Raw genomic sequence first — 14,808 nt, 5'->3', positions numbered from 1 at the left:
TGTACAGTTACGACTTGTGTTTTTTCCGAAAGGGGAAATGGGAGGCGCCTAATTGAGGAAAAGCAGTTGTTAGTGGATGATCCAACCGGTGACTAATTAGGGTACTGTGTATTAGAGGAAATACGGGAGTCAAATATTGCCAATTCCCTTAATGCAAACGCCCCGTTTTATAGAGACGACGAATTTCTGTGCACATCCTTTTTGTGAATAGAAAAGGCTCTATTCACATGCAGTCGGGAGCTGTTGACTGTCACCTTGGTCTCCACCCTGTTCCTATCCACCACCTCCTCCTCCTCCTCCCCCACAGTCCTCCATTACATTTTCACCCCCTTCCCCTCCTTCCCTGTTTTTCTCTTCTGCTTTTGGTCGGAAATGAAGTCAGTCATCCAGCAGAATAACTTGGAATAATTTGGAAAGGGGAGCTCTTTTCTCTCTAAGGCCCCCATCATTAACACCCCCCACCCGATTCAGTGTGACTCAAAGGCCCAGGCCAGCTGATGTGTTTCCGCACTTGATTGTGTGTCCAGTGGACTGTGTGCAGAGAACAGCCTTTGTCCGAACAATCCTGGTCTAAAATTCTCTGTGTCTATTACACTTGGGACCACTTTGTTTCTCAAAATAAAGAAAAAATAAAAACTCACGAAAGACGATGCACCTTGGACTAACGGTTTTTTAAATCTGATGATGCTCTTTGGGGTCTAATAATAAATAAAAGACAGTTAACTTCCTGTTGGGGTCTAGATCCCCTCTGTGTGAGTGTCCCTGTGCTGGCATGTGTGAGATGGTACTTCTGAAGGGTCAGGTCCTGGTCAATTGTGCCCTGGTCATGGCTGAGCGACACCACCACCTGCCTTCTGTTCACCCCAGGGACCCCTGCCTGACTGACAGCCCCTCCTGCACCAATCACCCCCACATCCTTTATTGAAGTAGGGGGTGGACTTTAACAGCCGCTGTATTTCCATTTCTTCCTGCTTGTAAATTGGCCCAAAATGCATTTTTATTGTGGCGAGGCCAGGGGTCGTAGTTTAAAGTGGAGCATGGCCTCTCTGGCGCTGTAAAAAGGTGTGAACAGAAAGGGTGGTGCTGGAAGCTTGTAAGAGAGGTTGTTGTTCCTTCCACAGGCCAATGCTGTCTAACTTTTGGTCAGAATTAGGGTGCTAACATATTGAAATATGAATACATAGAAGATCATATTTGGAAAGCAAACATGATCATCCTAAACTTTGAGAGCCTAGTGACGTGAGTCGTAGACTACTTTAAGGTTAAGATTGGAATTAATGATTAATTATTGGACAACAGGAATGGAATAAACTCATTGGAGTTTATGCTGGTGTGATGTAATGCTAGCTATGTAGCTTGCGTGGCTATTTTCATCCTGCTTTCACCCTGTTTGGTAGAAAAGCCAGACTGGTAAGGGTTTGTCCATCCAAAACGTGGAACAAACTTAATTGCACTTTTTGGTATATTGTACATGTAGCTTTAGGAGAATAAACTACTCAACTTCATCTTTGAGTAAATTGGGTGTCTATCTAACTGTAATTTTGACCTATATGTTCCAGATTTTTAGCTCTTTGATAATAATAATCTTTTACTGACTGGAAATATAAGACCAAATGATACAGAACTTGATTGTTTGGTAATTAGTAGCGCACGTCATATTGCATGAGCTTGATTTCTCTGTAAATCTGTCAAGATGACCCTCAATTTGAGTTTGTGGCCATAGTAAAGTATTTTGTTGCAGTCTTTGGATTCATTCAATATTAACCTAACATACATTTAAAAAAAAGCTTCTTTTAAAGGAACAATAAATGTTGAGATCAGTATTTGGTCGTCTTGTTTTATCGACGTGATATCCGAAGTGTAGAACTAAACTTTGCGATACAACAGATGAATTGCTGATTGTTAAATCCAGCACAGATCTTTGCCAAGGGTGTGGACGGCGGCAGAGCAAAGGTTGCCCATGTTGATTTGACAAGAGTCAAAGGAGCAGAGTTAAAATGAGGTGCTTTATCTATTGTGAGTCTGTGACTTTCTTGAATCTCGAATTGACACTTTTACATACAGTAGTTATCATAAAAGCTGTCTTTACTGATACAGAACAACAGCGACATCAGAAACCCAACCCTGTATCACAGGTGGACATTCAGCACTCGCGTTCACTGCTCTTTTCTGTCTCCTACTCAAATCTTTAATGTGTTACCAGGAGTTCGTGCGAAACTCTGCCCTCAGCACACTCTGACCTTTGTCATTTCCGGTGCCCTCATGCAGTTTATCTAATCAGCGAAAACATCCGACTGCGGGTTAAGATGCAACAAAGCTGCAGCGCTGGTGAGCCAGCAGAAAATCGAGCGAGAGACTGGGGGACGTACAAATAGGATTTATGATTAACTTGTTTTTTTTTGTTTTTTTTGACTGTCGACTGATACAACAGTACCTGCACGTTCATACAGTATATATAACAGTGAAATGCACTACATGTGTATGAAGGAAATTTATCTTAAATGCGTGTTTTGTATTTTGCATCAGTTGGAAATTAATAGTGGCACTTGAAGAAATTGTCATTGACTTGAGCTGGTTTAAACCTGCTCTGAATTACTATTTGTGTTCCACATCAGTGCATCAGAAATAGAATCTGTAGACCTTGTATCACAGACCACAGATAAATGAATAATCCAATCGTGAATCTTTGTCCTTGTTCCTTTTATGTATCTATTTTTAGCCTGTATTTTGTGACTAAACAGTTTTGTGGCAGTCAAAATGGAGAATTATTAGCAAAAAAAAAAAAAAGGAGTCCAGACCATATGCACGTGTCTTTTCTCCTTCCAGGCTCTTTGCTAAGTACTTTAATGCTTAACCTAAAGGATTGGAAAGACTTTTTTTGATTTAAACTCGGTTAAGACTTCTTAGATTATTTGATTAGGGTGGTGGTCTCTGTTCTCGTTAATGTTGATATTAGTTTTGGTTGTGTGGAGATTTAATAACGATATTAATGCAATTTGTGTTGGAATGTGCACATGTCAAAGTTCAGCGCCTGCTTATTAATGACTCGATGGCAAAACCGATGTTTTGTTGTTTCGGAGCTTGTAACCATACACTATGTATTAAGTAGGCAACATGCCGTTATAAAACTCATTTTATTGCTTGGGCTGGTTACTTTTAACAGTACATGGTCTCTAATTCATAAAATAAAGATACAGTACAGGGTTTTCATCCAGCAATGTTGAAATATGTGTTCTAATATATTTTAATGTGCACCAGGCTTTAACATACATATGCACGCTTCCTCCCTCTTTCCGTAGTGACAGTTATGCGCGTGTGAGAGCAGTGGTCTTGACTCGGGATGACTCCAGCGGCGGATGGCTTCCCCTGGCCGGCTGCGGCCTCAGCTGCGTTACCGTCTACAAGGTCAGCCAGGCGGAAGAGAGTGGCAGCACCCACAGCGGCAGCACCCGCGGAAGCACCGGGAACCTCAGCCCTTGTAGCCCCAGTCCGACGCCCAGCCCCAGTCCCAGCCCCAGTCCAGTGGAGTTCTACATAAAGGGGGAGCGGCTCAAAGACAAACTGGTAAGGAACACTTAATCTACTAGTAGCTGGGTAGACCGTCTTTTGCAGACTCCACAGGGTGCCGGAAATATTTCTTTGAGATTTGGGTTCATGTTGACACAATCCCATCACACAGCTGCTGTGGATTTGTGGATTCTTGGTGTCTCATGTTTAAGAGCATCCCAGAGGGAAAGAGGACATTTAGATTCTGGACAGCTATAATTGACCCCTCCGTACAGGGCACTTAACCACGCCTCCTGATGTGACGTCACGCCACGTGCGCTGACGTAGGACAAACAGTAAAAATGGCAAATACAATCCAATACATTCTGAACTGAGACAGACTTCATGCTTCTGATTTCATTCAAATCAAAGATATATTATAGATTCTAAATACAATACATTCTTAACTGAGAGAGACTCCATGCTTCTGATTTCATTCAATCATTCACACGTAGCAATGTTATGCTAGCGGAGAACGTCTCATTCATTTGTACGAGACGTGTATTAAAAATCAAATTTAGGGCATATCTTCGTGCAAACACAGTCTGGTTAAGCTTCGGCCGCGAGCCAGCAAGAAACCGACACGTTTGTGCAGTCCGATCATCGCTAAATATCGCTCAACAAAGAATAAGTGTCTCAATCGTTCACACGTAGCGGTGATATGCTAGCGGAGAACGTCTCATTCATTTATACGAGACGTGTATTAAAAATCAAATTTAGGGCATATCTTCGTGCAAACACAGTCTGGTTAAGCTTCGGCCGCGAGCCTGCAAGAAATCAATATATTTGTGCAGTCCGATCATCGCTAAATATCGCTCAACAAAGAATAAGTGTGCCAATCGTTCACACGTAGCGGTGTTATGCTAGCGGAGAACGTCTCATTCATTTTTACGAGACGTGTATTAAAAATCAAATTTAGGGCATATCTTCGTGCAAACACAGTCTGGTTAACTTTCGGCCGCGAGCCAGCAAGAAACCGACACGTTTGTGCAGTCCGATCATCGCTAAATATCGCTCAACAAAGAATAAGTGTGTCAATCGTTCACACGCAGCAGTGTTATGCTAGCGAAGAACTTCGAATTCATTTATACGAGACATGTATTGAAAATCAAATATAGGGCATACCTTCGTGCTTTGGTTTATGCAGATCTCCGGCCTCTGATTGGTCAGTGACGCGGATTGCGCAATATCCACGGAGGGGTCAATTATGATTTAATTGTTTTCCTTAACCTTCCAGAACAAATGGCAGTGCCTGATTTGCCTATGGCCTTGTGGTTAGTTGTTGGTACTACGGATACCGCTGCAGCAGCTGCTCCTGGTATCCTTTTTTGAAATACTCAAACAAACGAATGCAACCCTCAATTTACTTGAGTTACTTTTGTTTTTGTTTTTTTTACTCATTTCTTTACTTGTTTTAGAAAGGTGTCAAGTTAAAGATTTTCTGATCAATTATTTCACTATACATGATTTCAAATTGAAAAACTGAGCATCAACCGGCATCACAAACAAATTTTGTTCATATTTCAAAGTCTAATGGATGTGTATTATTTGACGTGCACATTCTCCCCATTTAGCCATTAACCCTCTTCTCTGCTCACTCAAATATAAAAATCCAAAAGGGCATGTCTGTTTGGCATGACATCATCACCATCCCCCACGCTTTCATTGGCACTCGCCCAGGAAGTGTTGTTCAACTTGCCACTGTTGTGCAGGTATCTGAAAATAGGAGCAAACCGTGATGCTGTGATGCATGATTACATCATCACGGAGAAGGGCAGATTACTCAGGAGCAAGGAATGATGGATGTAGGATGTGGCAAAACCTACTTAGCTCAAAAGGATGAAATACATCTTGGAAACATATGCACTCACCCTTGTAATTAGTACCAAATAAACTTGTGGTGTGCTCAAGTATATACCGTGACAACAAATTTAGTTTGAAAAACTCGTGACAGTCACTCATGGGTGAGCTTTGGAGTGCAAGGAGTGGGAGATAGTGCTGTGTTGTTCCGAGGCCGACGTTTAACATGTAACACAACAACGTTGCAATTCTTTACGAAGACACAGGTATGCTGGTGATTCTCACTACAGTTCATTGATGTCAGAGCCATTACTCATAATATTCCCCGAGTAAAAGAATCTTATTTTTGGCCGTGAGTCGTTTTCTCCCGCTCCCACTAGGTGATGTCATCCATTCTAGCCTCAGAAGGTTTTGTCAACTGACGTTCGATGCCTCTTCATCTTATTATAGATGGAGATCCTGCTCATTTTCTCATCAGAACTAAAAGCGTAATCCTTCACCGATTTCACAGTTCGATTTCATTACAGTTGCCACGTCAGTGATTCAATTTGATATCACGATGCGTCATATCAGTTCTCGATCGTACTTTGCTCTGTGATTACTGTATTACTTTTGTTTTTAACCAGTGAATACAGGCGGTCTGGTGAAAGCTTCCTTTTTCTATTTAAAAGAGAATGGAATAGCAGTAAATAGAACAGAAAAGAGTCATCCAGTAGGCAAAATGTGACCAGGACATCAAATAATAAATAAGACAAGATGCGCTGCAGTACAGTAAATAAAAGTTGTGAAATGAAATAAAAGTACTGGACACTTCCTGAAAATTCAAAACATCATTTATTATATTTAAAAAAAACACACACAACAAACTGACCTACACACTCATTGTTTCGGAGTGGATCTTTCTACAGTGACCACATCGCTGACTGTGATTTTATTCCATTATTATTATTGTTATTATTATTTTGTATTGTGGTTACAGCATCCTCAGGTGTTGAAATCCGGTGATGTCAACTACGGAATATGTTCATAAAGCCTTCACCATAAAGACTCCTAGGGACTGGGATATCTCTTCCCATTGTCTTGAGTTTGGCACCTTGTTGACAGTTTTTCACTGCGATGACCAGCTGAGTGATTTCCTTGCTTGATGAAATTTGCAACTAGAGAAAAAGGTAAAAGGTTTAGGCATTCCACCAAGTTTGAATACATTAATTGTTTATTCTTGCAGCATGCAGGTGTTTGGTGGAAATGTGTTGTTTCAGTTATTAATTTCCTAGTAGTATTTTTTTCAGTTTAATTTCTAATACCCCAAACAACAGTAATGATTTAAAGTCACATTCCCGCACACTGTCACTCTTTCTTCCTTCCAATCAATGTAAAATAGAATCTCCATCTTAATCCTTAAAAGTTTTTGCCCTTCAGCATGTGACCTTGTTGTCCTAAGAGCTGTGTTGTGGATGTAAACGCTATGGAGTAGTTCCTGTGGGATAATCCAGACTGTGGTAATGAAAGTATGGACGTCACGTCAGAAGGCTGTGGCAAACAGTGACGTAGAGGCTCTGGTGGCCTTTTAATACTTAAACACTGGCGGCTCGTAGACTGCCTGGTGTCTGAAGCGCCTTTGACTGAGGGCATTTTATGTGTTTTGTGTTCAAGGCCTCTCAGTGCATTACGACTCGTATGTATGCATGTGTGTGTGCGGCAAAGAAGAGGGTGTGACGGGATTGCTGTCTTACTAGCCGGGGCCTACACACGGCTCAGAGACCCCGCCGACTGTTCTGGGAAGTGGTAAAACACCGCGCTCACCGCCAGCATCTACCCCCAGTCACCACAACAAACACCCAGCCATATGTAGGTCTGTCAGGATGCCACCCAGTCCCAGAGTGCCTGGCATGGGTCGCAGCTCTGCCGACTGTTTGAGGGCATCAGCACGACAACACTGTTGAGTCCAAGAAAAACAACCACCGCAGACGAACCCACAGACGACTAATGTTAGTTGTACAAGTCAGCAAGGAATGACATTATCTGTTCCTCTTACCGCAGTATTGTTTGTAACCATCAGCAAGTTGACTCGAGAAGTCATTGACATGCCGTAATTATCCACCAGCAAGGAGATTTTGACTCTTGTGTTTTCAGCGATGTGGGTTTATTGCTGTTTCTGTACTGGTGCTGCAATGGAATATAATTTACAGTTCAAACTGTATTCATTGCACTCAAAGTTGATATACAACATATACTAACTTGGGATGCTTATCTTAATTTCCGGCCTACAGAGCGCACTGCATTATAAGCCTCACCCAGTACATTTATAAAGGAAATACCATTTGGTACATACATAAGCCGCACCTGTCTAAAAGGCGGAAGTGCCCACATTGAAACACAAGATATTTACAAAGAAAGCATTTTCAAAAACGAGAGAAGCGAGAGAACGCCGCCTGATCGCCAATTAAACGTGTACCCTTTAATACCTCAGGAATTAAAAAGATGGCTATATGTATAAAAAAAATCAATACCTTAGGTTAACATAGCAATAACACAGTAGCACGAACAGGGCTTGTCAAAAACAAAAAAACATACCGATAAAAGTAAAAAACAGCCACGGCAGCTACACAGTAGCAACACGGTAGCACAGCACTAACAGAACCGGTTTAAAAAAAACATACCTAAATCACTGAGACACGGCAGTAACACAGCAGAAACACGCTAGCACGGCCGTAACAGGGCTGGTTAAAAAAATATATATATATACCGGTAAAAATCACTGAGATGCGGCAGTAACACAACAGCAACACGCTACCACAGCGCTAACGCTAGCACAGCGCTAAAAAGGCCGGTTTAAAAAAAAAAAATTTTAAAAATGCACAAATTAGCCACATCACCGCATAAGCCGCAGGATTGAAACCATGTGAAAAAACGTGCAGTTTATAGGCCGGAAATTACGGTAAATTCTTGTTCTTGTAAATTCTTGTAAAAAAAAAAAAATCATAAAATTGTCTGGAAAGCCTTTCAAATGGCCAAATTAGGGGTGCTTCAACTATTGAGTGCCCCAATATAAATATAACTATAAAATAATAAACTATTAATTGAGAAAATAAACGTCATCAATAAGTTGAAAATGCAAATAAAAGCAAATCTGAAAATATAGATAAATTGCCAGTATAAAGACTTAGTCACAAATGTTTGCCTTGGCTGAGTTCTCTTGTGTTCCCACTGCTGACATTGCTCTTTAATTTGAGTTTGTTGTGTCTGAACAGAGATAAGGTAATCTTTGGAGAGAATGGTATCAAATTGTTCCCTTCTTAGATTGTAACCTTAAATAGCTTGTGAAGAATACCGGTGAGTAAGGTTAACTGTGTGATACCGGCGATGTTATTGCCCGTGCACGAGAAAGGCAATGAGGAGAAAATGTATGCCATCAAAACTCGGTAATCGTAGGTGGAGTCAGATAGAAGACGAGCGGTGGTGGGGACGTGACTGTGATACGCAGTGATGCGGCACAGAGTGTACCAGTGATGACTCAGCTGGCTCTTCATATAACCACCAATCTGTCTTTCTCTCCCCTCTTCCATCACTCCGACTCTCTTTCAAAAAAAAAATTGGTTGACGAGTTCTTACGACATCGGCCCTCGGCTTTATGTCAGATGTTGGGCTGAGCTCGCCGCCTCACTCATCTCAACCTCCTCAGGATTGCTCACAGCTGTGACGGTGGCGCCTTCGTGGCTCTTCGAAATTAGCTTTCCTTTTGGCGCGAGAACTTTCTCTCTCTTGCTTGTTTGTTCAGCTTTGCCAGCCAAATGCGGTTTGTTATCTGCGAGACTATCGGTGTCACCCCGGCTTGTAAACTCCCAAGCGCCAGTGTTGCATATGTGACTAGCTTGTGACTCTGTAAACACAATAGACGATGTCAGTGTTTTTTGGTATTTGTTCGGTGTTCTATAAGTCTTGATTAAAAAAAAAAAGTTTGGAATAATCACTGAATCTATTTAAGAGAGTTTTGCGTTTGCTGTCTTATTTGTAAACTGTTTGTTCTCAAAGTCAGAGTTGAAAGATCTCCATCTTCCTCCATGTCTGCTTTCTGGCACGTCTCACCTCCGACTATCTCTGTCCTCCTCGTACTTCGCCTGCCTCCTGTCATTTTCCTCACCGCCGAGCCTGGTTTGTGGATTGGCACGTTGAGTCTCATCCTTCCTCGCAACACACGATACTTGCTCTGCCCTTCCGCGTCTGTGCGGGCCTTGCCCCGTGCCGGTCATCTTACCTGCTCCGGCTCCGTTCAGTCTCGCCCTCCACAATCAACCCCAGAGGCACACACACCCCATCCTCCTCTTTTCTATCACCTGATCCTAACCCATCCTCCTTTATATCTATCCCTTTCTTCTTCCCGTCATCCCGCCGGCTTAACTCCTGGCCCATCTCTTTTTTTGGAAGGCAGAGGAAAAACATTTTGTAATGGGCTTGTTATGGCATTGCTCTTCTTGTTAGGACTTCTTCTAGCTCGCTGTCTCACTCCGACTTACAATATATATTGACAAACGTCTTCCAATCAGTGCCTAAGATCAATAGTGGTGTTGAATAACTTATGCGAGCAATGAACTACAATGGACACTGTGAGATATTCCGAAGTCTTTTGAATAAATTGACAAAAATACCCAGATGTACTACAAAGTCTTGTAAAAATTCATTAGCCACATCCAATGTTCCCTCTCAGCTGCGCATGCGCATTTGCGCACTTGTCGCACACTCAGCACAGATAAAAAACAGATCCAGCGCAGTGAATTACAGCATGATGTATTTTTTTTTTTCTTTTACACGGCAATACACTGCCTCTCACAACGAGCTGCTGCTCGGCCACACCGGACACACACTCTACTTCCTACTTTACCTGATCCCGCCCACCTCCGCTCTTAAAGGGGTACACTCATAATTACAAATACAACCCACCACCAGTCTGGGCAACGTAGAGCAATGAGTTAGACATGTTGCTTACATTTACTCTTGATAATAATGGTAAAAATAAAGAAAAAAAAAGAAACGCTGTTGGTTTAATGAATGTATGTGAATAATAGAATAAAAAGTTGTGAAACTGGACGAGATTTTCTCTTTTTTGAGTAAAAAGGTCTGGTGTGAAGCCAAAGTAGAAAGTGCAGGATGTGATGGTGTGTAATGTTGAAATTCCACCTTGGCACAGCCTAATCGAGGATGAAAGCAGAGATGATACATTGCCCAAAAAGCTAATTCTGTATTTTAAATATAGGAGGCAACATGACATTAACCCTAAAACTGTTTGGGAGCATCAGTCAGCTTTTAACATGCCTTGTGAAAGGTATTCTGCAAGCAATAATTCATTTTTACACCAAGAAAAACATATCATTGTGGGTTAAAAAAAGAAACAAAGTTGGAAGCGACATTTCAAATTTATAGTTCATAGCTTGGTTTGGTTAGCAATGTATTTTTTTGTTTGTTGCCATTTTCAGTGTAAGTTTGCAAAAAAAAAATGTTCTGATGGGAATGCAATCTGAACCTTTTAATGAGCCATGCAACTTCAATCGATGACACTGATTGACCACAGTGCATACAGTATGTCCGATGTTGCTCACAGTGGTCAAAGGGAGCGCTCACGGCCTTAATGTGTTTCCTCTGACATGTCAAAAATTAGAGGGAACAGCGGTCACATCTCCACCTGGCTTGGATTTTTCGGTTCAGTTATGGTTTCAGGACAGAACCTGTTTCAGCTCACTGTAACTATACTGTAACAATTTGTAATTTGCACTAGATCCACCTTTCACAAGCATAGCACTTTTACCGATGTCGCAACAAATGGTGCGTAATAGTGGGATGGTTTAGGGTAGAATTTTGGGTCCCTTTCCAATGGAAACAAAATGGAAGCATAGTACTTGGCGGTTAGTGTCTAACACAGCGATAGCTATTCCATCCATTACCTGATACAAACTGTTTTGGGGAAAGTTGAACCCTTTTTTATTATTATACGTGTTGCTTTGCGAATCTCATCCCCCACGACGAGGAATTTGCACCAGCCCTCGGGTCACGGATGGGTTTCATCCCGCCTGCGCTCGCACACGCGCGCACGCCGGCTGCCACGCCCGCGCTCGCACATTCACACCCCGTTAAGCCACTCTCGTGCACGTTTGTCAAAACCTCAAAGACTGTAATGGCTGTCTCTCATTTCACTTAATCTGCCCTAGAGGAAGGCCAGGAGGCAGCTCAGTAACCCTGATTAATAATAGGCTTTGGAAAATAGTGTCTCTCCACCGCACAATTTTGACAGTCTGCCTCCAAAAACCCACTCAAAGCCTCTGCTTCCCTCACTGCTGCTTAGCAAGTCATCTGTACTTTAAAAAAAAAAACCATTTGGAATATGGTTTACAAATTAGCCCAACAATTACTTGCAATTATTGGTTTTTGTCTAATTTCAGAAACACCAGAGTTGTGTGTTTCTGAGGTTTTTATTCTGCGCTCATATTTCACGGGTATGATTGAACGTGCCACATTTAAACAGCTCCAGGTGAAGAACGGGGAAGATATTAATCTGTTCTTACAGCGAATGCGGTGAGACTAACTACAGAAAGGTTTGCCAACAAACCCCCAAACAGCAATTGGATGCATGTATAGAATAACAAAACAGGATCATGACTGCCATTTTGTCTTCGTGTTGGTTTTGTTTGGACACCAGTGTCTTTAGGCTGAAAATTCTGAATAGAGTACCGTATTTTCCGCACGATAAGGCGCACCTAAAACCCTTTAATTTTCTCAAAAGCCAAGGGCCTTATAATCCGGTGCGCCTTATATATGGATCAATATTCAGCCTTTAGTGCAACTCCATCTAATGGATGCATAACGTAACCCCAGCCTCTAGTGTAGCGTCTATTCTATGCACCTTGTAATGTGGTGCACCTTATAATCCGGTGCGCCTTATATATGGAAAAAAGTATTAAAATGGGCCATTCATTGAAGGTGCACCTTATAATGCGGTGCGCCTTATAGTGCGGAAAATACATACCTTAATTTTCCCACAACTTTTCACCTTATAGGTTACTTAAAAAAATCTTTGTTGCATTTTCAAGGCTTGTAAGCAAAGACCTGACTCTTCATGTCTTTTTTTTTTTTTTTTTTAGGTGGTGCTGGAGTGCGTCCTGCAGGAAGGCCTCGTGTACAACAAGGTCACCCCCATCTTCCACCACTGGAGGATCAATGACAAAAAGTTCGGGCTGTCCTTCCAGAGCCCCGCCGACGCTCGCGCCTTCGATCGAGGCATACGCAGGGCCATTGAGGACATCAGCCAAGGTGGGCACCTCTTTTGGATGTGTGCATGTTGGGTTGCGTTCCACTTGAGATACAATGAGATGATTAGTGACTAAGGCCGTCTCCAAATGCTAAGCACGACTCCACCTGCGTTATCTTGTTAGCACCAGCAGTCCATACAAACTCTCCCCGTCAAAAATGTAGGGTCAGTTTTCCTTCAATCTGCAATCGTCACCAAGCCAAAATCAGTTTTAAATCAGTCCAACTTAAGGTTTCTCATTTGTGCAGTACAAGGAAAAACTTAAAATTTGTGAATGTCAGCTGCAGCAGCGAAGGGCTTATTCCTCCTTTCTGTGTTCTCTGTGTCCTGGCATCCTCTGTGTTCTGTCACTGTTGTGTAATGCCTCTCTCCTCAGCGCACGCACACAAACAGGTTCCTCTGTATTCCTACTGCATCGCTCCGCTGCCGGTCGCTGCGCTTCGTGAATGTGTGCGGGCGAGGGTGGTGGAGGAGGGTCAGGATGGAGGTGGCTTGGGTTGTGTTGGTAGGCGGGAGAATATGTTGCGCCCCTGCGAATGTTCATGCACATGCGTGTGTATTGTGCTTGCGGTCCTCTGCTGCCATGGCAACGCCGGGCACAGGGCTCAGGCAGCTTCGAGAGCCGAGTCGTGCTGCAGTCGCTGTCTCGCTCTTGCTCCCTCCCAACCTCGCCAGCATTGAAGAAATGCACATACCTTCTCCATATGATTGAGACCAAAGTCCTCTGATGGCTTCTTTTGTGGATCGCACCCCCCTCATTCCCCCTCCCTCCCTACACACACGCACACACAATAATAGTAGTAATAGTCACTCACCCCTTCTGCGAAACAGGTTTAAATTGCTGTTTTGTGCATGACCCAGACTTGCAACCATTTTCTGACATTGAAGTTTCTCATGTCAAAAGAACATGAGCTCTGCTTTCCTCAGTCACAGTAGGGCTGTGTTGACTAGCTGGAGCCAGTGAGACCACATTGTCCGTTATGTAAGGTGTATGTGCCAATTTTATCAACTAGCTTTCAAGACTGTGACTGTTAAAGCCGCCATTTTCTGCCTTTTTTTTTTTTGCTGCACTGTATACACACCACCAACATGGAATGAGCTCTCTGAAAAATGAGGATCTATCAGAGCTTTAACAGAGGTGGGATGTACTGCCGGTTTATCAGGGTATTTGTGTAGTCAAATTTATCACATGACACTCGTTTCTCCCGCTTATTTGTTTGGAAAACAATTATCACTGTCCAAGTGTTTGAAGAAAAGGTTAAATGCCAGGCCTTCACTAGTGGCTATGATTCTCCAATTTTGTGGGACTACTGCACAAAACGGGCTTCAACTTGAAGAAATGTAGTATTAAAATGGTTATTGTCATGTTTTTGTTATATCATATTTCTGGTTATGCGTGACACTGCAGAGGAGCTGGACCACAGTGAGGCTTGATGAGTCATAAGACTCGAGAATGATGTGTTCTGTGCAGTTGTTTACTATTTAAACTTCATCCCTCCATCCATTTTCTTCAATGCTTATCCTCACAATGGTCGTGGCGAGTGCTGGAGGCTATCCCAGCTGTCAACAGGCAGGAGGCGGGTTACAACCTGAACTGGTTGCCAGCCAATCGTAGGGCACCTAAAGGCAAACAGCAGTCGCACTCACAATCACACCTACTTGCAATTTAGTGTGTCCAATTAATGGTGCATGTTTTTGGGATGTGGGAGGAAACCGGAGTGGCCGGAGGAAACCCACACAGAACTGTGAGGCCAATGCTTTACCAGCTGACCCACTGTGCTGCCTATTTAAACTTTTTTCATGCAAATTATGTTAAAGTCTCTTCCATTTGACTTATAGTTATGAACAACACTTGCAGCAGTGGTTGTTCTTAAAGAGCAATATAGATAAAATTCAATTGTCTCTGATATCTTGCGGTCCTGCCCCGTTGGATTTAATTTTATTGTGCCCTGCGATCGGCCGGCAACCAGTCGGGATAGTCGGGAGCCGGGATAGGCTCCAGCACTCCCGCGACCCTTGTGAGGATAAGCCCCATAGAAGATGGATGGATGTAGTTTCTCATTGAGAATGATGCTGGACGAAATACTCTATGTCACTCTCAATCTTTTTTGCCATCTTTGTGGGGTAAGTGGTGGCAGTACCAGTGTTTTGCTTTCGAGGTTTGC

The 14,808-nt window shown here is 42.7% G+C and overlaps 1 protein-coding gene across 1 annotated transcript in view; it reads left to right on the top strand.

The window, feature by feature from the left end:
• Positions 1 to 14,808, top strand: part of spred1 (sprouty related EVH1 domain containing 1) — a 45,557-nt gene that overhangs the window by 12,000 nt on the left and 18,749 nt on the right. The window contains exons 2-3 of the mRNA XM_061843994.1: positions 3,300 to 3,564; positions 12,477 to 12,645. Of these exons, the coding sequence (XP_061699978.1) occupies positions 3,300 to 3,564; positions 12,477 to 12,645 (434 nt within the window). The remainder of the gene's footprint in view (positions 1 to 3,299; positions 3,565 to 12,476; positions 12,646 to 14,808) is intronic.

This window comes from Syngnathoides biaculeatus, chromosome 15 (genome assembly GCF_019802595.1).
Source record: "Syngnathoides biaculeatus isolate LvHL_M chromosome 15, ASM1980259v1, whole genome shotgun sequence".
Lineage (NCBI taxonomy): Eukaryota > Metazoa > Chordata > Actinopteri > Syngnathiformes > Syngnathidae > Syngnathoides > Syngnathoides biaculeatus.
The sequence above is the reverse complement of the archived record's forward strand: the minus strand, read 5'-3'. Positions and strand labels throughout refer to the sequence as shown.